At 37.8% G+C, this 23115-nt stretch overlaps 4 protein-coding genes across 10 annotated transcripts; 2 read left to right on the top strand and 2 right to left on the bottom strand.

The window, feature by feature from the left end:
• Positions 1-205: 205 nt before the first annotated feature.
• Positions 206-1670, bottom strand: LOC132791829 (uncharacterized). The gene has a single exon (XM_060800922.1). The coding sequence runs from the start codon at positions 1413-1415 to the stop codon at positions 279-281; it is 1137 nt and encodes a 378-aa protein (XP_060656905.1). The 5' UTR covers positions 1416-1670; the 3' UTR covers positions 206-278.
• Positions 1671-1757: 87 nt separating this feature from the next.
• On the bottom strand, positions 1758-2966 carry LOC132791830 (grpE protein homolog, mitochondrial). The gene is given in 4 exon segments (XM_060800924.1): positions 1758-2177; positions 2179-2328; positions 2384-2702; positions 2785-2966. Coding segments are annotated over 4 exon segments (663 nt in total). The 5' UTR covers positions 2871-2966; the 3' UTR covers positions 1758-2069.
• Positions 2967-4095: 1129 nt separating this feature from the next.
• Positions 4096-8193, top strand: LOC132791393 (NAD kinase-like). Of its 3 annotated transcripts, none has more exons than XM_060800285.1 (4): positions 4096-4313; positions 6562-6879; positions 6940-7522; positions 7577-8193. In XM_060800285.1, exons 1-4 carry the CDS (start codon positions 4171-4173, stop codon positions 7862-7864), a joined length of 1332 nt encoding a protein of 443 aa, XP_060656268.1. In that variant the 5' UTR covers positions 4096-4170; the 3' UTR covers positions 7865-8193. The 3 variants fall into 3 exon arrangements, with proteins under 3 accessions (XP_060656268.1, XP_060656269.1, XP_060656270.1); XM_060800286.1 differs by lacking the exon at positions 4096-4313 and adding an exon at positions 4795-5058; XM_060800287.1 differs by lacking the exon at positions 4096-4313 and adding an exon at positions 6183-6486 and having other exon boundaries at positions 7577-8192.
• A 942-nt stretch (positions 8194-9135) lies between these two features.
• Positions 9136-18615, top strand: LOC132789417 (NAD kinase). Of its 5 annotated transcripts, XM_060797419.1 has the most exons (5): positions 10998-11253; positions 12658-13140; positions 16770-17147; positions 17211-17865; positions 17930-18615. In XM_060797419.1, exons 2-5 carry the CDS (start codon positions 12770-12772, stop codon positions 18215-18217), a joined length of 1692 nt encoding a protein of 563 aa, XP_060653402.1. In that variant the 5' UTR covers positions 10998-11253; positions 12658-12769; the 3' UTR covers positions 18218-18615. The 5 variants fall into 5 exon arrangements, with proteins under 5 accessions (XP_060653405.1, XP_060653403.1, XP_060653402.1 ...); XM_060797422.1 differs by lacking the exons at positions 10998-11253; positions 12658-13140 and adding an exon at positions 9136-9281; XM_060797420.1 differs by lacking the exons at positions 10998-11253; positions 12658-13140 and adding an exon at positions 9777-10379.
• The last annotated feature ends 4500 nt before the right edge of the window (positions 18616-23115 follow it).

Below are 23115 nucleotides of genomic sequence, written 5' to 3'. Positions count from 1 at the left end.
AATAATCAATACTGATTGTGCGTTCAACAGTAAACTGTCGACGATTCTATAGCTAGACGACAGTTATGCACGGCAACGCAAGAACAAATTGACGGCATTTAATAATGCATTAGTCGACTTAACTACGACTCTTGTGTTTTGAGGTGACGCCACATGTCAAAAAAAATCGAATAGACAGGGGTTATGTTTTTCATTTAAAGCAAGACTAGCGACTTTATTGTTATTTTATGCATTACATAATAGGTGATAAGTGAGAAGTTTCATGCGGATGGTCTGCTCTACTTCAATGTCTGCGATGTTGCTAACAAACGCTTTAGATTCTCATCCTGCGAAAGCGCTTTTTTCACAGCCACCAGGAGTTGTCCATCAATTGCTTTGCTATGCTGTTGCACCAGAGGCAGGCGGCTCACTCGCTTGGCCAACTCGGCTAGCTTGGGTTGCTGCTGTAGAAACGTATCCAACACAGCAGGCGGGATGTTGGCAATCTGGGCAAGCTGTTGAATATGAGGCGCAACAGGTACGGAGGAAGAGGAGGCTGTGGGCGACACCTTGGGCGAGTTGAGATGCGGTGGCATTGGCGCTTGTGGAGTTGCTGCTGTAGTCGTGCTCGTGGTGGAGCTTGCAATCCTCACACTTGAGGTTGCTGCACGCAATGGAATGGGATAATGATAAGGCAACGGACGTAGCGTAGGCTTGTGGGGCACAACAGTTGGAGATTTGGTTGTCGTTGTTGTTGTTGTCTCCTCGGACCACATCCCATATTGCTGCATGAATTCATTGACACGTTGCATCAGACTGCTCTCCTCACGCTCCAGTTTTGGTTGCTGCAGCGGCACTTCAGCATAATCTGCTTCAACTTCCGAGTTGTTGTCGGTGTCATTGTCATCTTCATTGTATTTGCGCTGCGTTTCTACCTCGGATTCGTCCTCCTCTCCTCCAGATTGATCATAGTCCAGCGCACCCAAATACGCTTTCATAAGCGAGATACCCTGATCGTTGGAGGTTAGCGCCCGTATGTATTTAATGGTATCCTCAGCGTTGCCGGTGCCCAGTAATTCGCCCAGTTCACTTAGACTGGGCAACTGATCCATGCGCTTTAGGCCCAGTTTATTGCGTGCAATGTACAGCAAATCGCTGGGATATTCATCCATCGACATGATGGGAGCTGGTGTCGTTGTGGTCGTCGTCGTCGTTGTTGGCATCATTGCACCCGGTTTAAAGAACTTGTAGACAGGAATGTTGTAGTAGAAAGCATTCTGTAACTTGGGATTTAACTTTGACTGTAGTCCGGCTTTGTCCGTATCAACAATTATTGCACTGTCTTGACCATAGAATTTGGGCATCATTAGCACGCGTCCTACGACGCTGTGCAGCAGAGCCAACGGCAGCAGAAACTTCAAGTAACAAGCGAGCATAGCGAACTATTCGAGGTTAAAAGGACAACTGATGAGCACTCTCAGCACACTCCTTCCACAACGACTTTGGTTGCAGTTTTAAGCCCGTTTCAATGGAAAATTGTTCAACACGTTTCCACGAATATTTGAGGCGAGGCGAGTTCGTGACTACCTGCTGTGCCTTTGGAAAATTCGAAATCTCGCATTTCCATTGAACTGAGTGCATTCAATTTAGTTACCTGCATTCACCTGCATAATAAACGCTTTCCCAGAGCTATCGTATTTCTTATGTTTCGAGAAATGAGATGATTTTCAATGAGCTATGGCCAAGGACTGCAATAAATCACAGCGAACACGCACGACTCGAAAACAAACTAAACATTTTATTATCGTATAAAGACCTTAATTGGCCAGCCAGGGCAAGGTTCGTGGTAGAAATGTTCTTGCATCCCGACGGCTGCAGAGTACTTAAAAAACTAGGGAACGACTCTACTTCCATCTACTGGAATCTCTCTTCCTAATGCTTATTCCCTGTACACGGGGGAATTTACATAAATCTGTTTGTGTATGTATTAGTATTTACATAGTTAACATAACATAAATTTTGCAGCATAAGCGAATTTTGCAAACATATGGGCTAGGGCTAGGCTATGTAAATGACGAGTTGGCCTCTCCTCATTTGGACACACCGACGAGGGCGGGACGTATGCAACGCTCGTGCAGCGTATAGCCTAGTTTGGTCACCTCCACCACGGTATTGGGTTCCACTGTGGAGTCCTCTTTTTTGGAACAGCGCTTCGTGCATATTGGGATTAAACTTCTGCTTGATAGGATCAATTGGCTCTAGCCCATGTCGTTTGAACACCTGTAGCAACGAGGCGCGCGTCATGCTCAGTCCCTCGAAGAGGTTCTTCAGATCAGCATTACCACTAAGCTACATTGAGATTACAGAGTTATTAAAGAAGTGCAACAATTAACTCTTAGCTTACTTTTTCTTGTGGAACTGCTTGTGTGGCATGGCCCAGAGTATCGGCCACTTCCAGCAGATCCTTGCAGAAACTTTGTATGCCGAAAATCTTGGCATCGCTAATCTGTTTATTCAGCCGATTGCGCATATTTTCGCTATCAGCTAGCGAACGCTTGTATTTGTCGAGGAGCTCGGCATTTTGCTCTTTGGCTGCAGCCAGCTCTTTGGTCAGCTTCTCTATTTCCGGCGATTCTGATTTAGCTGCCTGTTCATCTGCTGGCTGCTTCTCTGTGGTATATCCATGTCGCAGTTGGACTGTTGTCTGTGCCGGTCTCAAAAAGCTGCGTGAACATGAAGATAACGTGTTTCTCAATTACGTCACAGAGTGACAAACATTGCAGCATGCGACAAATAATCACTTACCTCAGACTTTCTACGCCAGCAAGAGACTTGAGGGTACCGAACCGTTTTGCCATCATCTCAAAAGGTAAAGCTGCTTTTGTTGCCATTTATGATTTCGTTTAAAACAAATATCACAACTCTTAATTTACACAATGAAATCTAGCCGCAGAGCTTGCTTATTTATCGAATAGTTTTGTCATCGATAGACAAAACATTAAACCGATATAAGTGCGAGAAATATGCGTAGCATTGAGCTTTTTTACTCGAAACATATAAAATTCGTTACTTGTTCTGATGAGTTTTCAAGCCACGAATTAGTAATTCAATTATGTATTTTAAAAGCAAATTGTTAATATAAAGTACATTACCTTTTGGCTGATTGAGTTATTTGAATAGCTTACTGAAAAATATGAATAAAATGAGGTTCATGGCGTTAATTAAATAACTAATAACACGTTACGGCTTAAAGTAAAACGAAAGGTAAGTTTTTGATTTATGAGTAACTGGAACAGAGTTTAAGGCTGTACTTGCCTTGAAATATCTATAATTATTTTCTGAGCTCCCGCCACGCCTTTGATTGGTGACAAGTGAAAGCAAATATAATAATAACTAAAATAGTTTGTAAATATTTACTGCAGTACACTCGAAACTCAAGTAATTTCTAAGGCCTCCCACATATATGTATGTACACACATAGGTAGATATATCGGAACATATGCACGAGTGTGTGGGTAAATTTAAATTGTTGTTATACCCTGTGAAAACAAACAATCAAGAGAGGGTATTCTTATTACTAATATATTTTTTGTGTAGTATAATTTTATAATTCAAATATTTAAAGTGATATTTATTGTGTATATTTAATGTGTACATAAATTGTAACGAGTTTGCTGGCAATTTTTTAGTCGATCGACGGCTGAAAAGGCACCACCCCCTTGATCACGCCTTTAGACCACCCAAAGAGTGGTAGTAAATAAAGTTTTGTAAATAATCTCGTAAATACACGTAAAAAATTAAAAGTTTTCTGTCATTCTATTTGTCATATAATTTACTTATTATCTTTAGATAGATAGATTGTAAATAAATAAAGAATATATAAAAAAAAAAAATTTCTAGTCGATCAGTTTAAGTACTGTTTTGTTTTGTGTACGGATTTTGAACTGCTGTATTGAGTATTGATCTTAATAAATTCAAAGTACGCGTCGAGTATTCGAATATATGTATACTATTCAATACAGCATCTCATACGATATACACATACATATGTACATACTGTATTGTATATATTTGAAAAGCAAAGGCAGAGAAAAAACTTTAGTTGAATTTCGACAGCGGCGCAGTGAAGTTCAGTTTTAGAGTCGTAATATTTACCTTTAAGATAAAAGCTTGGATAAACATTATTTCAAAATGCGGGAGGAAGATCTACAATTGGCGCTTCAAATGGTTGATGATAATGAGGGCGAAACTGCACCCACATCGCCGGGAAATTCACCAAAGCCTTTAAGAAAAACTCGTGTCATGGATATCTCAGAGAGACGTAAACAATTTCGGTATGAAGCTAATGAAACATTTTTTAGACATCCCAAAAATACCACCGAAAATCCCTATTGGTGGCGCTGTCGGCAAATTTACATACAAGGGTCTATTTTTATGCATTCTTTTGTGTTTCTTTTACTTATTTTGACATGCTGCATAAACTTAACATTGTTAATGTTATCGGCTTAACATTTTTTCTAATTTGCATTTATTTCATTGCGAGTTTTAAAATAAGCAACTTTTGTCATTCCGCAGCAATTTCGGTAGTAGTTTCGATAACGATTGCGATTTTGCGTGCAAAATCGCTATCCCGATTGATATCGACATGCACAAAATACTTGTTCATTTTTATACTCGCTGGAAAAGTATGCAATACAATCTAAAATATTGTCATATGCATTTTATAAACTGACTTGCAAAGGAAGTTAGCATTCATTAATTTTCTTGTTAAGCCCTATTCCACTCATGTGTTATGTGAATTTGTATCAGTATTTTGCTGGTCACAATTTGCAGTCACACTGGCTTTCACATGGGCTCTATATGTGAATTAATTGATTGAAGGACTTGCTTTACGAGAAGAGAAAAGCGCTAATAATCGCGGTGTGTATGTGAATTTGAAATGTCAACATCTGAAGCTGCTAAACAGAATGAGACAGCAACATCGTTACAAACACCTACAGACTCGGTTCACAAAGAGTGCGACGAAAGTGAATCGATGGGTCGTATCAGCGGTGGAATCGTGGGTAGCAGCTGGTGGTGGTATGCGATTGATAATTTCTGCACTTGTATTTTCTTTGTTTACTCGAGCTCTTTATTTACTTTTAACAACAGTCCACGCAAGCGCAGCGCATTCTCCAATTATCTCCAATATTTCTTTTGATGAAGGGCTTGCGTGCTGCATTCAAATTACATATATGTTTTCGTTGTTAGAGATCAAACCAAATGCCGAATCAGCTGATGCCAAAATGCAAAAAAAAGTGAATACAAAAATACACATACATATGTATGTATATGATTGTACGATGTGTACAAACCGCATACAAGGCAGAAACTCACACACACAATCACATACACGTTTGTAATCGTTCGTAAAGCTTTTTTACTTTCAAGCATTTATGAATAGCTATTGCTGAATATACGCTTTTCAGTTTCTTTTGTTTTATTACTAAAAACATATATCATTTAAAGGTTTCAATAGTCTGCCTTTTGTGCACATTCAACTTTTTCATTTGTTTTGGTTGTTTGTTTTCATTAATAACTGTTGAATCTAGATTGCTGTACTGAATTAAAATTGTTATTTTGGTTATACGAAGAAACCCTCGGTACTCTTTAGTAAATGGATGCTGTAAAACAAGTAAGAAAGTAACAGCATTTCGACCCGAGATACCCTATTGATATTTTTAGAGAGGGCTTCATACAATTTTTAACAACTTCGTAATGAAATTATCACAAATTTATTAAGAATATGAATGGCAACAGAATTCTTATCACTCATCATAGACAGAGCATTTGACTGTTTCAAACAAGGCTAAATTTTTAAAGTACATATAGTAAATACTGATTACATTAATTCAGTTTTGTTGCAAATATGGAAGCAATGCTTTATTTCGCAAGGGAATAACATACTTTTTAGATAGTAGATTTTTATTAGATAGATTGTTTTAATAATATACGAGTATAATTTCTGATATGTTTGCTGTCTAGGTTTCCACTTAGCTTTAATACCCTTCTAGATTTTGAGTTGCTGGTATCAATATTAATGGATGCATGCAGCTGTTAGCTTTCGCCAGCTTGAGCTTTGCTTTTAAGTCTTTCATTTTCGCATTTCACATTTTAGCTTATTGCAGCTAAGTCACTTCGAGCAGCAAGTTTGAAATTGTACTTTTAAAAGAGATTTTTTTAAAACATTTATAATACATATGTATTCTTTAGAGATTCTAATTTTTAGTACGAATTGAAGTCATCTCTGTCGAGTATCTACCGTTGTTCTTTGTCTCTTCTTTTTTCCTGTTGTTCGGCGTGTGTGGTGAAAACACTTGTCGAATTTAATAGTCAATTAAAAATTGTGCTAATTTTGCAAATGTTTCCTAAGCTATTCCAAAATACGGCGTTTTTTCCACGTCAGAGCTCACTGCAGATTGAGGAGCTCAAGCGTTCTGAGGAAAACAATAACAGGAGTTTACTGAGGTTTATCAAGGAATCTTTATTTGTACGAAATGCAATCTACTTAAATGAAATCAATCACTTTTTTTGTTATTTTAGGCGAACACGCAGTTTGAATGCGCCATCGCCATTCCAGCAGTTTGGTCCATGTGGTCGCATAATGAAGAACTCCGCGATGGTTATGCAAATCCAGGATCCCGCAAGCCAACGTCTGACATGGTACAAGCCACCGCTCACTGTGTTGGTTATCAAAAAAGTAAGCGATGCTTCGGTTCTGGCGCCTTTTGTGCAACTCGTCACTTGGCTGCTGCAAGAGAAGAATATGGTCGTCTGGGTGGAATCTGCAGTGCTGGAGGACTCACAGCTCAACGACGTGGCGCAATTTCGGGATATTCGGGACAAACTGGTCACCTTCAAGTGAGAGAAACATTATAGCAATGTTAAATGTTAATCTAATTTTTATTTCCTTTTTCATAGAGATGGACGTGACGATCTCACCGATCGTATTGACTTTATTGTCTGTCTCGGCGGAGACGGGACATTACTGTACGCTTCGCTGCTTTTCCAGCAATCGGTACCACCGGTCATGGCGTTCCACTTGGGTTCGTTGGGCTTTCTAACACCATTTCGCTTCGATAGCTTCCAGGAGCAGCTCACCAGTGTCCTGGAAGGCCATGCTGCACTTACGCTGCGCAGTCGCTTGCGCTGCGTTACGCATCGGAAGAGTGACAAACGACATCAATCCAAACATGTGGATGCAGACCCGGACGATCATTTGAATGCTGCTCATAAAAGCATTTTAGTATTAAATGAAGTTGTTATTGATCGTGGACCATCCCCGTATTTAAGCAATATCGATCTGTTTCTGGATGGCAAGTACATTACATCGGTTCAGGGTGATGGTCTCATTGTTTCGACACCCACGGGCAGTACAGCTTATGCAGTGGCCGCTGGTGCTTCAATGATTCACCCCTCTGTGCCTGCGATTATGGTAACGCCAATCTGCCCACATTCGCTGAGCTTCCGACCCATTGTGGTACCCGCTGGTGTGGAGTTGAAGGTTAGACATTGTAAGTATTTACGAATTTAGTGCCTGTCTTAAAATTCTTTTTAGATTTCAGTTTCGCCCGAGAGTCGCAATACTTCCTGGGTCAGTTTTGATGGCCGCAATCGTCAAGAGCTCTTTCATGGTGACAGCCTGCGAGTCACCACCTCAATTTATCCAATGCCAAGTATTTGCGCACAAGATCAAATATCCGACTGGTTCGCATCGCTGGCCGATGGACTTCATTGGAATGTACGAAAGCGTCAAAAATGCCTTGATGAGCTGTCTGATTTAACAGCATCCGGATCTGAGGATACTTTCGATGAGTTTGAGAATCTAAAGTTGTATGATGTGTAAACATTATTAAGGAGATCTATATTTGCCAGTGTATAAGCTTTAGTTTTAGATAAACTGTGCAATTGCTACAGTTAGTTTGTAAATATGTTGTAGTAAAATATAACATTTGAAAATGTGAACTAAATTAACAAAGCTATTCAATTGGAAGTAATAGTGATATAGATTGCAAAGTGGTTTCAACGGTTGCCATATGTATTTGATGCATTTATACAGAAAATAATGCATTTGTTTCATATTTTTGTTTTGAAGTAAACGATCGGTTAATATGTACCCTATCAAAATGTAGTTATAGACTTATAGTTGAATTAAACGAGCTTTTATATTATCAAATTGTAGGTATATAGAAATTTCTACTGAAAATTATACTTGTGTACCAAAAAAAACTAAAGATTACTTTGTATTTGTATAGTATAATTTGATACATTTGTGGAACACTGTCAAAAATTTTGAAGTCAACATTTATGCTATTTGTGCCTTTGTATGAAAAGATAAACTTACGAAAATCATACAAGTTAGTACATTTTATAAAACGGAAAGTTTGTACCGAAAGAACATATGTCCAATCGAAATTAGTGGGAAATTAGTGGAACTGAACCGATTCAAGTAATTCAAATGTACCGAAAATAATGTAAAGTCAACGATCGATTAATATTTATGTCTATTGAAATACTTGCATTTCTGCTGCACCACTGCTAGTGCACAAATAAATTCTATGCCGATTTGATCTGATTGGTGCATTGCCACTAGTTGGTAGTATGTTGTTCACCTCGCATTTGTGTGCTGCTGTTGCTGATATTTTACTCATTGGACCGATGCCACGCACTTCGACTTATCCAAATGGTGTGAGGAGACTATTTTGCATAGAAACGAAATTGAAAGTAACGAGGTGCCGCCGTCAGTTTAGAAAATGTTGCCCTCAGGCTGTACATGAGATGCACGACGACGACGGCTTGTTACACGCTTCAGATTTGGTGCCATTGTTCATGTATTTTTCGTTTTTTTTTTTTGTTCATTTGTGTATTGCTTTTGCCATTTTTGTTAACAACTTCAAGGTGTGCGAATCAATATCAACAAAATGCGTGTGTGCGTGTATATATATGTGTGTATATGTTAAGACAGGTGTGCGTGCTTATCTAGTCATATGAAATGCATAAAATCTCGAAACATAGGCGTGTGCAACAGTTTACTCTGAACGCTGCCAGCGTACGGTTGTGTTTGTGCGCGAATATAGAAAGCTTTTTAATTACATTAATCCGTCAATTAAAGACAATTTAAGCATAATAACCATGAACGTTGAAGATATTGAACGAGCGAAGAAAATTGTTAATGATGAGTCTTTGATAACACCGGGAAGCTCGCCATCACCATTACGGAAGACACTTATTGGTAGTCTGTTAGACAAACGCAATCAATTTCGGTAAGTTTACATTCCATGTAATAAACATTTGAACTTGTTAAAAAACAAAAGGAAAAAAAAACGGCCTTGAGATTTAAATATTTTTTTTACACTTAAAAATAATAACAGTTTGCGTGTTATAGCAGCCAGACATTAAGTGACAATGTGCTTAAATCGAATATGTTATCGGTTTGATTGAAATATTTAATTACAATTTACTAATTAGTTGCACTGTTTTTTGGTGCTAATAACGGAAACGATTTGCATCGTAAATGGATTTCTACGTTATTATGCGTAAATAGCAAAGGTAGTCATTGTTAAAATTTGCTTCTATCATAACAGAACTAAACAAAGTTTTTATTTACCACTTCAATACTTTTTAAATAATACATTATTTAAAATATACTAATTCGCTTTGAAGTGTGGCCAAGTTGTAATTAGAAAGGTTGAATTTTGGTATATTTTTACACCGTTGTAGAGGTATATTTTAGAAAGGATGTTTGTGGCCACACTCGGACAACTAAAACAGCTTTAAGAAAGCTCAGTTAGTAAGAAACAAAAAGACAAAAATTCATTCAAATGAATAATATCTTTAATAGTAAATAAACTTCTAAATGTATTATTGCTTTGCACTACATCAAAAAGTATTAGTCAAGTGGAAACAACAAAGAAAAATGTGTACGGTTCAAACAACAACAGCAGCAGGCAACAGAACAACCTAATAAGATTGAACATGGTGAACTCAAGTCAAATATCCGCAAATACTTAAAGATACTACATAACAACAGAGTGCTGTGCTAAATTTGATAGTGGAGTGTGTCTTGGCCAGTGGCCATATGTTTGTTGTTATTGTTGCTGTTTAGCCATGTCCTCCCCCTCGCATTACAATGCCCCATGTGCACCGACAGCTGCACAATCTGTGCCAGGTGCTACAAATTTGGGCACAACGTCAGGTGCTGCACCCACAAAATCTGGGTTCTACGATGAGCATGAAAATCAATTGTTGAACGTGAACACCGCGCGACACAATCACGTTAATAATGGATCAGCTTCTTCTGCTCCAGGCCCTGGCCTGCTATCCAAATACACAGCAAACGATTTGGAAATGCCTTGGTGGTGGTAAGTACCGACAACTATTAGAGAAGCAAGACGCCCCCCACGACGTCCAATATATAATATGAAAATACACCTTTTGTAACTACACGTTGTCGAAAGAGAGGAGTGAAGACCGAAGAAAGCAGAAAGCTAAGCGCGGTTCCATTCGATCTTGTCTGTACCTGCGCGTGCTGGTAATGAACGGGAAAAGCTCATTAGAAATGAGTAAGCTTGAGAGAGAGTATGTGGGTACGAAAAAGAAGCAAGACTAGCTGACACAATAACAATACAAACATCACAACAACACTGGAGATTGCTGTTACGTTTGCATAACAAGCTTACAGCTTTTATTATTTTACATAGCAGTCAGCACCTGTTCGCTTGTGTCAACTCGCTCTCTCTCACGAGACGCTCGCTCTCCCACATTGATTATACGAAGCGTGTCCGACTTCACTCAGCTGTTGTTTACAACCTGATCGGCTGGCCAGCCGCTCAACTGATCTGCGCTCATTCACTCACAGTGCGCGACGACTGGAAACGGCCGTAAACTTTTATTTTCAAATCACACAAAGATTTACAATTTAATCACCTTTTTGGCGTTTCAGTTCAGTTCAGTTATCGCTTGTACACTGGACAGCGCGGTCGTGTTTTAGTTTGATCAGTGATCATTGGTGATCCGCGTGCTCTTTTCTTTCATATCGTCCTCTCTTGCTCTTGCCCGTTTCTTGTGCTCGCGGTTTACTCGCACTCGATCTTGGTCTCGGTCTATCTCTTTTTCGTTTGTTGTGTTTTGTGTGTGCTTATTGTGTGCCGCTTTAATTCGCTGTCGGTCGTTGGCTTCAACTGAAACTTGGTCTCCTAGACTTTTGTGTGCTAAATACGCCGTCTTATATAACATGTAATTAATTAGAGGACTTTTGCGATTTAAACGACATTTCTGGCCTAACATGTCTTGGCATTTTCCCTTTTAAAGTCAATTACAGCTGGCAATCTTGCCAATCTCCGATTGCACTTTCAGTTTCTCTCAAGGGTCCACAACGGCAGTTTGTGTCTTGCACTTTAACATTGAAACTAATTGCAGATAGTGACAGCTATTAAAACGTACTTATTGCTGTCGAATTCGCGTGTTCAACGCGTGCAACGCTCGAGCCAACAAGTCTAAAGTCGTTACCGACCTTTCGTAACCCATCGTCAGGCGTATGTCGACAATCGACAATCGACAGTCGTCAGTCCGTCTGTCGTTTGTCGTTTGTCGTCAGTCACCGGTGTGTGATGCAGGCAATTCATAATCACCTTAGTCGTCTTTCGCTTTAATATTGCGCATTTTTAATTGATAGATTACTTGTAGTATTTTTGTACAGATTTTCTTTGTTCAGTAAATCATTACAACAAAGTAAAAAGCTCCTCCTTTGTTTACAAAGCTGGCATGGCCTGGCCCAAGTACACAATGTTATTACGAGTATTTGACTGTTGGCTAATTGCTTCCTGGTTTCCCTACTTAAGTGTAATGAGATTCGGTGTCCGAACCTTTAATTTCATTTTTCAAGAAACTCGAGCTTCAATTCAGATAGCTGTTTACTTAAGTTAATTAATAAACATTACTGCAGCACATTATAGTTGTTAGTCAGCGATCCCGATCGCAGCTAGTTTAAGCTGGCTTCAATTAAGATCAATATCTGGAATTCAGCCATTGTTTACTGCTCTGCGACTTAATCGCCGTATTTTTGTTGATCAAGTAAATCGTTCAAGTGCCAAACATTTACGGCAGATTAATGACAAACTTAAGCTTCGGTTTCTTTCGCATTTTTTGAATTGGAATCACTCTTGGAATTTCTATAGAAATGGTAATAGCAATTAGGTGACGTCAAAGCCGGAACTAAGAGCAGGTCGCGATATTAGTAAGCGTAAACAAAAGTTTCGGACTGTTATTAACATTTTGTTGGTATCGAAAACCAGTCGCGGATGAGCGAGACACTTTTTTAAATATTTTCAAAATATTTAGCTCGCCAATTTACTCGCACTTTACCCTGTTATTTTTTGTGGCCTGTTTTGGGCCTTTCCTAAGCGATTTGAATGGCCGACAGACTGCTTAAAATTGATTATGTGCGTGGTTAACGAATTTTTAACACCTTTCGAGCCACAAAAAAAAGGGAGCAAGGTTAATTCTGTTTACATTTTGTATTTTGCCCAGCTGCAGAAACTGACTTCTCAGGGCAACTCAGGGTCGCTTCGTTGAGCTGGAAATGCTGACAATGCCAAAAAAATGTTAGGCAATTACCAAATTATCAAAATTTATTTCTAGAATTCTGTAAATGTATTTTGCAATGTGTTAGAGAATTGCATTAAAATCGCCAATCGAAAAAGAGACAAGAACGTAAAACAAAAGAATTGAACATTGAGTTGATTGCACAGCCATGGCTTGTCGCTCAGACATTGATTTGGCCACGCTCCATCAGCATAGGCTGGAGGAGCGTCTGCACTACGGATTCGCCTGGTGCGGTGCCCACGGCAGCAGCCAACAGCAGCAGCAACAACAACGTCTTACCCACTACAACGAGCAGCTCATCCGCCACAGTGCCACCCAGCAACGTCAACGGCTGGCCAACAACAGCGGCTACTACAAGATGGACGATCGCCAACCCGCCGGACTTGATCCTGCTGCCTGCAAGGTTAAGGAGAACATTGCCAACAATAGCCAGAAGGAAAGCCAACAGCAGCAGGCTGAGGATGAGTACGATAGCTACTTCACAAGCACAACCCGACGCAGACGATCTGGCACTTGGCCGTAAGTAACAAAGGTTCAATAAGGTTGCACGAAAGCTGCGAGGTCTTCATTTCAAATTACAATTTTAAGCGATTTGGAGTTTTGACTTTACTCGTTGTGTAACTAGAAAAGTATTCTACAACATTTTGCAGTTGAATTCATTTATTTGCTCTTTACACTCGTTTAAATTAAATGCTTACAATTAAATTTAGTAGAAAGTCAACAACTTTTGTAATTAAAATATATTTGGAACCTTTAACCGAGTTCACTCGTCGTAATGGAGTTTTTACTGTACTCGTTATAACTCGAATAAGCTTTATAGAAGAGATTGCTTCAGACCCGAATTTGAAATTTATTCATTCATTAGCTCTCTAACTCTCTTTATCTCTCTCTCCCTCTTTCTCTAAACCTGAATAATTCTGTGTTTAATTTAAACATGTACTTTTTTGTCATGGTAAATTATACACAATAATGAATGTGTGCCGAATCGAATTATCAGTTTGCCTTATTAGTATTGTGTTGTTTTCTTTGATAAAAGGTTTCAATGTTAGATAAGGGAAAATAAACAAACTCTTTTTTTCAATATTCTTTCTTTAATGTTGGCTTGCCAAAAGTGACTTCTACTAGAAATGAAAAAAAAAGTTTAATATGTAATTCTTGTGTTCACGTGTTGTCTTTCTTATCACGCTTCTATATAATAGGTGCTTTTGTGAATAGAAAGTAATTAAAATTACGTGTAAAACACTTTAGTTTTCCATGTTGATAACAGTTTTCAGAGGCGTTTGAAGGTTCTCTAATGACATTGAAGCAGATTATGCACTGATTACTTATCATTTGGCTGGTAAACACTTTTTGAAAAGAACTTGACGTTCAAAACATTTGTTTTTACCTATTCTGATTACGAATAATCTCGCATTTTCGATAGATATTGAATATTTGCACGAAATAGTTTCGAATTTTCGCTGAGGTCAGCATGACAAGCTTAATATTGTAATTTCTTTTTTTGTATCATTCAAAGTGTAATGTTGTAGTTATAGATTATAATTCTAATCTGATCGTTCGTCTGCTCATCTGCCAAGTTGAACGAACTCCTGAAATTGTCAAGTGTCTAAAATTTGGATACCCAAATGTGTTGTTTCTTTTATATATTTATTTGTGAAATTAGCGAACCATTTGCTGAGGCCTTGACCCTTCTTCAGAGATCATTTTGGTATTTAGCTTAGCTAAATATGTATGTGAATACTTGTAGTTTTTGTTAATGATTATTATTTAACACTCATTTTCGACCTCTTGCGGGTATAAACGAGTTTGTTAACACCTAAGACAGATGTATGTACATTTGCTATGATGACGGCGCATGTTAATTAATGTCGATTGGCATTAAGCACCCAAAAAATGAGAAAAGATTGTGTGGGATTTTTCGTTTATCTTTTGGCTGGTTTTTGTTTTCGGCCAAAGCGACTACTATATTTATTATAACGAACGATTTGTTTTGAAGAACTTTAAAGACATTGAATATCAGTCAACATCAATTAATTCAATCGGTGCCAGTTTGTGCGTGGCGCCATTCATAAATAAAATCAAATACCATACTGGTCGTCGTACGTTGAGCTCAGTAACTTGGCAGCTCAGTTCAGTTCAGTTGGGGCTAGCAGCGACTGTTTGAGAGACTGTTGACTGGCTGGTTCCAAAGGTGCAACGGGTCAGCAGACATAGCCTTCAATTTGCATACTACTTGTCGCGTGTGTGTGTGTGTCTGTGTGTATGTGCCAGTCTCCGTCTACATTTTCGGTCTGCTTAACAACGAGACAGTCGGACATACGGACAGACATACGATATGAATGTATGTTCATTCTATACGTTACGTCCCTTAATTAATACTCGAAGTGAAATTGCTAGAAAGGTTTTTAGAAGTCAATGACGCGCGGCATTTTGCTCGTCACGATGACGTCGGTTGTGCCCGCATCGAAACGGCACTTTACTTACTTCCCCAATTAGTCGGAGATTGTTTATTGGAGCGCGTAGAACTATTTCTATTAACTGTCCTTTGCGGAACACTATTTAATAACTGTGTGAGTGTTAGTGTTCTTTAACGATCATTTGTGAATACAATTCTAAATCGGGAAGATCTTCTTGATTGGCTGCAATATTTTTTTTTTTATTATTAATTTGAAAAGGCAATTGCTTTTCTTTTCCATTTTAAAATATTTGTTTTGTAAATCTTGTCATAAATTTAATTGAATCTAAATCTAAATTTATTTATTCCTATATTTATATTCGGTAAATTAGTTTCCTATTTATTGAAGCTTGTACAATAATTGAATTTGCGGTTTTTTTTAAACAACTTTAAATATGAGCAAAAACCTAAAAAGTCGATTCATACGATTTATTCTTATTTCATTTGAAATTTAAATTTAAATTTGTATTCAATTTACGCAGTACTTTCTTGTGTGCTGAGCTTCTGTGCAAAAAATTCAATTAATTGATAAACGATGTCAATAAATTTATTTTTTTTATGAAATACATAATTTTGGGGTACGCAAAAAAGTGAATAAATTCTAAGAAGCGATTCCTATTTTAACGGGTTTTGAACTCGTTCTGTGCGAGGCTGAAATAAATTGCAATTTAAATACATACTAAAAGTGTTGACTGTAAAGTTTAGTGCTATATTGGATAGAAAACCAGTTTTCTTAAAACTATTTGAGATGTTTGGAGTTAGTACAGCCAAGTAATCTTTTACTTCTAAAAACCAAAAACTGCTTAGTTGTAGAGTATATCGAAGTCGAGTACTCTTCACTTGAAGTATCAACAAAGCTCGTAAACAAACCAAACATCTTGATGCTTAGTCATTCTGCATTGGATTAGCAGCATCCACTCACTAATCAATCAAGTCCCACACTTAGCCAAGTTATTCACCAATGTGGAACGTAGTTGGCGCTGACGTTGGCGCTGCCAACCTCTTGACTCATTCTCATCTCCCTCTCTCAGTCTCTTAGCCATCGCCTGTGGCGTCGGCTGTAAAATTCCTGTTTGTTGCTGTTTTTTGTTTTGTGAGACTCAACAAGTTTATTTGCGATGTAATGAATATATATATTTATATCGATATATGCATATCAATGTGGATATGTTCCTTAATTCTCAAAAAATGTATTGGCTGGTGGTGGATTGCCAGTGATTTTGTAACCTTCGAGCGAGCCACAACACAAACACAAACACAACTGAAAATAAATTGAGAGTTGAGCAACGAAAATTCCAACAAGTTATTCGTATTTGCGTTGCTGTTGTGTTAAGTTGTATAAAAAAGTTCGCGTGATTTTGATTAATATTAAAGTCCACATAGGTGTGGCTAATTAAAGACCAAGAGCCAACAGTTTAAACTGAAAATCCTAAATATGCAGCATCAGCATCAGAAATTAACGCTTGGCACGCTGCATTTTGGCCCAGTTTCCGAACAGTCATCTCAAGTTCAAGGCCAAGGCCACAATCACAATCACAACCATAGTCGAAGCCAAAGCCCTGAGGCTGTGGAAGAGCATGTTCCCATGGTGCCCGAAGCGCGCATTTTGAGGTTTCATCTGGAAAACTATATATTATTTTTCTCTTCCAACTTTACTCAAAAATATTTGCATATTGCTTTTCGTATTTTGCAGGCGCACGCGTAGCCTGAACGCTCCATCGCCTTTCCAGCAGTTTGGACCATGTGGTCGGATTATGAAAAACTCTGCAATGGTTATGCAAATTCAGGATCCCGCCAGCCAGCGTCTGACATGGTACAAGCCACCTCTAACTGTGTTGGTTATCAAGAAGAAGGACTCACAGGTGCTGCTCCCATTTGTGCAGCTGGTCGAGTGGCTGGTGCAGGAGAAGAACATGGTCGTCTGGGTTGAGTCCGCAGTGCTGGAGGATAAGTTGCTGCGCGACGATGTCAAGCTGGAGCAGGAGAGCGCCAAGTTCCGGCAGGTTCATGAGTATTACACTGGAGTTCGTTCCCGTTTCCAGGCACTGCGCGAAAAGCTCGTTACCTTCAAGTAAGTGCAATGTTTAGTGAAGTTAACGACAATGACTCTAATGATGTTCATTCTGTATTGCAGAGATGGTCGTGATGATCTCACCGATCGCATTGACTTTATTGTCTGCCTGGGAGGCGATGGCACATTGCTGTATGCCTCGCAGCTGTTCCAGCAATCGGTGCCACCAGTGATGGCCTTCTATCTGGGATCGCTGGGTTTTCTGACACCCTTTCAGTGTGATAACTTTCAAGAGCAAGTGACCAATGTGCTGGAGGGTCATGCCGCTCTAACGCTGCGCAGTCGCTTGCGCTGTTCCATTCATCGCAAGGGCGAACGTCGCCGGGAGTCGCTGCAGCAGGCGAGCAACAACCTGCTCAAGCCCAATCTGCAGAGTCAGTACGGCTATGGACCAATGGGCAACAGCAATAGCAACAGCAACAACAACTGCAATCTGTCGTCGAGCAACAATAGCATTTTGGTACTGAACGAAGTGGTGATCAATCGAGGACCATCGCCATACTTGAGCAACATTGACATCTTCTTGGATGGCAAATACATAACTTCTGTGCAGGGTGATGGCCTGATTGTGTCCACGCCCACGGGCAGCACAGCTTATGCGGCGGCAGCAGGCGCGTCCATGATACATCCCTCGGTCCCAGCAATATTGGTGACACCCATCTGTCCTCACTCGCTGAGTTTCAGGCCTATCGTAGTGCCAGCTGGTGTGGAGTTGAAAGTAAGATTCAAATTATACGAATTTATTTCTACTATTTCTAATATTATGCCGTTTTTGTTTACAGATATCAATATCGCCTGATAGTCGTAATACGTCGCGTGTCTCATTTGATGGCCGCAACGATCAGGAGTTGAATCACGGCGACAGCCTGCGCGTTACAACGTCCATTTACCCGGTACCAAGCATTTGTTCACAGGATCAGATATCCGATTGGTTTGATTCGCTGGCGGAGGGCCTTCATTGGAATGTGCGTAAGCGCCAAAAGTGCCTCGACGAGCTGTCCGATCTGACGACATCCAGCTCCGAGGATACGCTTGATGAGTTTGACAATCTGAAAATCTACGATGCGTAGTGCTCAACCACGTCCACGACTAACTGTGGAGAGAGTGTGTGCCCACTTAGGTGACTTTTGTGTAGTTATAGCTTAGTTGATAGTGTTTTTTGCTCTTGTGCAATTTGTACACAGTTGCTATCTAGGAAAATACTCCGTTCTATTGTACAATATGAAGATATATCTATATACTATTTTCTATATATATTTGGTTGAATTTAATGTTAAATGTTTGCAATATTGTTTAATCTAGACAAATTTATATATTTTGCATGAGAACAAATTTGTTTAGGCTTTAGTTGTTAAGTAATACTTTACGCCAAGTGCCGCGAACTTATGCATTCGATTGCATGTTACAAATTCTGTACGTATGTATACTTAATAATGATAATATAATAAATTGTATTATTTACCAAAAACGTCGCAAAATGCACTTTACTTTAACTATCGTAGGAGACGCGCAACACACTTTGCAATTAATTAGATAAAAACAAAAGGGAATTCTGGTAACGCAATCACAATGGACACTTAACATCAGAAAGCACTTAAAAGCAACGCGGTTCTGCAAAAATAAAAAAAAAATAGCATGCGCAAAGCTCAAAGGATGGACAATGAATGGCCTCTGCTAGGACACCACTTAAGTACTCTCTCGTGAGGCGACTAGAAGATGAATTGCTTTTTGGCAGCGGCAAGTGTATAATATTAGCCTAAAGATGGGGAATCCTTAAGCTACACTTGCAATTCACTATTTAATTCAGTGTTAAACAAAGGATCTAAATGGAATTTTCTACGATTTAAGATAACTTCGATTTATAGAAAAACCTTTATAGGAGTATTTTATAGTCAAGTTATGTACAGTTGAGGCAGAAAAACAGGCCCATAAATTATTGGATTAGGTTGCTTCAAGTAACAGAGTTATGGTTATTTTAATATTTACCAGTACACATAGGGTATAAGTGTATTATAACTTTGTGCCTCTAGGAAATGTTTGTAATAGGCAGAAGAAGGCATCTCCGATCATATAAAGTATATATATATTCTTCTAGCGTCAATAGCCGAGACGATATAGCCATGTCCGTCTGCCCATTTGTCCGTCCGTCTGTACAGCACTTGCCATATTTGCACGCATATCAAGTTTTTTTTATCAATATTTTCCACACCCACTTTCGCCCCTGCAATTCGACAAAAATCAAATAACAAGCTTTATTTTGAAGCTAGAGTACATACAAAAATACCTTTATGATTTCTGAAAATTTGTTTGCGACCAGTTAAAAATTGTCGTTATTAAAGAAATACTTTTGAATGGGCAAAAACGCCTTCTTACTAGGGGTCTTAGTTGCATTGGCTGAGGAACTGGTAAATTTTTGCACTCTATGGTATATTTTGAATGTAATATCAATATACCAAGAATAGCGTTTGGTACATTTTCAGTATTTTTTGTATATTTTAAAATTATTACCGCACTTTTTTGATTTTATTCAAAATGGGTATCAAGTATGTCATAGTCGAGCAGCGTTCTTATATGTTTATTATATGCTACTAATCCAATCCAATCCAATCCAATAAAATCAGATATCGATATTTATAAATGTTTTTAATATAGAACTTTGTATATAGTTGACTTTAATTTTAATCTAAAAAAACATTAAAAAAGTACTACAGATATTTTTATTGAGACAATTCGATCCAATTTAGTACGTAACTAAACATTACTGTACACATCAAATGTCTTAAATGGCTAAGGATAGTGAGAGAACGATATATTATTGAAATCTTAGCAAGAAGTTACTTGCGAACAAATATGATTAAATCATTAATCTTATGCTCATATAGATAATTTATTTCTTGGTACTTAGCTTAAATATATTCAGCTTAATTCTAATATCTGCTTATAAAGAGCTGTGGGCATAAATCAAAAAGGTTCCATAAAAGCCGGCTGAAATAAAATAAAGTTAAAGAAAATAAAAATAATAGAATTGCCACGGAAACCATAAATGCTTGCGGAATCGTTTCATGGTTTTTGCCTTTGTGAGTGCTACGTGATGGCAGCACGCAGTGCGTTTATTATCAATTTTCACGCTTCTCTAATGCCCCTTGCCCGATGTCCAGCCCCAACTCCATCTCTATCTCCATCTCCATCTCCAACCGCCCTAACTCTTGTGATTCCTGTTGCATTCATTTCAATTCCAAGCAACAAGTGTGCCGAGCCGAGCTGAACCGAACTGAATCTCGGACGCAGCCTCCTCAGGTTTTGGCATCCGCTGCTCTGACTGGCGGATAACTCAAATGCGTATTATCCGGACATTTTCATTGGCCCAACTGGTCCATATGTCACGCCTTCGCCCATCCACTGCGCAGGCTTCGTGTCCAGGTTGCGTCGCCTATATCTCGAAGAGCTCTATTGTGTTAATATTTATGTTAACATATTTGCAACAATTGTTTTTTGCTTCCCTTGGATTGTCATTAATATAAAATGAATTTAAGATTTAAACACATCTTTAATTTGATTAAATTCAGTTTCAGCAGTTTCTTAAAATGATACCACAAAATTCCAGAATAAATCACTGATTTAATGATACCCAAATTATACTTAAATTTAATTGAATCCTAATTTGTATGAAAGCTATTAAGTTAATGCTTTCAAGTTTTATTTTATATATTATATAAACCATTCACAGATTTCCTACTATATTATAGTCGGTAGTAGTAAGTAATATATTAATGAGTAATATTAATAATATATAATAAGGTTAAACACTCATGTCGCTTAAACATTCACTCAATGCCACAAAAAAATCTGAAATAACTAGGAAAATTTAGAATTAAATTATAAAATGCATATATTGCATAATAATATTTTATTTTTATATTTTATTAGAGTATATAATTAACTATTTTAGATACTTTTCTCACATTTAAGAGTCTATTATTTGTACCTATTTGTATGTAAATGATCGATGTAATATAATTTTAGTTTAAGTTAGTTTTAATATTGAAGGAATAGTAACAATAAACAATTTTAACATTATTTTGATGCTTCGGGATGGTAAGACTGTAATCTTTAAATTATTTCTATCCTAGAACTTATAAAAAATCATAGCATACTTTTGGAGACATTATATAAATGTAAACTTTTTAGAATTTTCCAAATACTGATTAAAATACACTTTAATAAAAAGCAATAATGCAAAATCAATAGTTAGCGATCAGAAAACCGTGGCGTACTTTCATAAAAATGTTCTTTCTATTGCAAATCGATTCATAACTTTCACTAGGAAACAATGGACATCTCCAGTGGCTGACAGAACGTGAGAAAGTTTTGTGAACTTGCTGACGTCAAGTATTTTAATTTTGCGGTAGAATAAAGAGGCAAAACATAATAATAATTCGAAATATGCGTGGCATTTCTTAATGAAGTTCGTGGCAAATGCAAAAGCTTAAGACAAATGGCGCTATGTAAGCGAAGCTGAGCACAGTCATAGTCCTGGCATAGAGCTAGTGTAAGGATGTACTATCCTAAGCTGGCAAAAGGGGCACGTGCTGATATTTCAATTGAATGGCACCAAATATGCGACAGACACTCCCTCACGCTAAGGAAGGGAAGGGAAGGGAAGGGAAGGGAAACATCAATGCTAAATGAAAAATATTTCCCATCCACAACATACGCACAGGCGTACCACTTGACATTTGAACTTTGTCCAAGAGCGAGAGAGAGAGAGGAGTTCAACGATAGAATTTTAAATGCGGATGACAGCTGAAGTTTGTTCCCTCCATGTGTTGATGACTGGAGGGCTGTCTTGGCTTACTTTGAGTTGCATTTCAAACGGAATTATTCCCCACATTGTTGAACAAAAGGAAATTAAACATTTGCACTCGAGTTGCTTTTGTTTTCGGATTTCTCTGATAAAAGTTGACCACCACAAAAATATTATCTCAGTTCCGATTCGACCCAATCCGTCCCATCTCGACCCGCACATGGTGAATCACATTGTTGCCAACATTCAGTTGAAAACTAATTTAACTTGACAGCAAATTGTTTCCACATTTGTCATATCTCCGGAAGTCGCTGGATTCCGAAATCTGGTAAGATCGTATTTACAGTTCACCTCATAATTGCAATTCATTGCGGTATGAGTTTATTGCTTAAAATACTCCTTCCTTTGTATTAGTAGCTTGTAATTTTGTTTTTTATTGAGCGCACGTCACAGAAATTAAAAACATAAAAAGTATAAACATTTAAATTTTGTTACGCTTTTAGAAAAGATTTCTTATTTTAAAGCTTCAAAATAAATAGATTTATTAGATATTTTCACCTTACAACTTATACGAGCATTTTAGAATGATTAATTTAAATAGTATAATACATTAAATAAAAATAAAAAAAGCCTAATATCTAATACGTATAAAGACAATTTTTATATAATAACAAATCTGTAAATTCTACTACGTTACTCTCTATAAAACTACCAACAAAATTAAAAGACATAATTCATAAAAACACACATTTTTACTGAAGAGTACTGAAGACAGAATTATAAAAAAGCAACTTAACCCAAAGTATGATATTATTATATTATATTATATATATTATCTACTAACATATTTTATTATATAATTTTTTTTTTTGTATTATAGTACTTTATATTATATTCATGATTGTATTCGTAAAGTATCTGCCAGGGAACTACCCTCAATGAGAGTACTTTTACTTGATTTCTATTGTCCTGCTTTCAGTGAAGTCCATTCCAACCACCCACATATGTCTTTTCATATGTATGTTTGTATATAGGAAATTCGTTTTGAAGTATGTCTGAACATACTTACAGTCGAAGATGTATTATTTAATGCCATCCGTCATGGCAAATTTCTAGTCCATTAACTTTGAGGTTATTTGGCGACGCTACTTTAACACTTCAACG

This window comes from Drosophila nasuta, chromosome 3 (assembly GCF_023558535.2).
Source record: "Drosophila nasuta strain 15112-1781.00 chromosome 3, ASM2355853v1, whole genome shotgun sequence".
Lineage (NCBI taxonomy): Eukaryota > Metazoa > Arthropoda > Insecta > Diptera > Drosophilidae > Drosophila > Drosophila nasuta.
The sequence above is the reverse complement of the archived record's forward strand: the minus strand, read 5'-3'. Positions and strand labels throughout refer to the sequence as shown.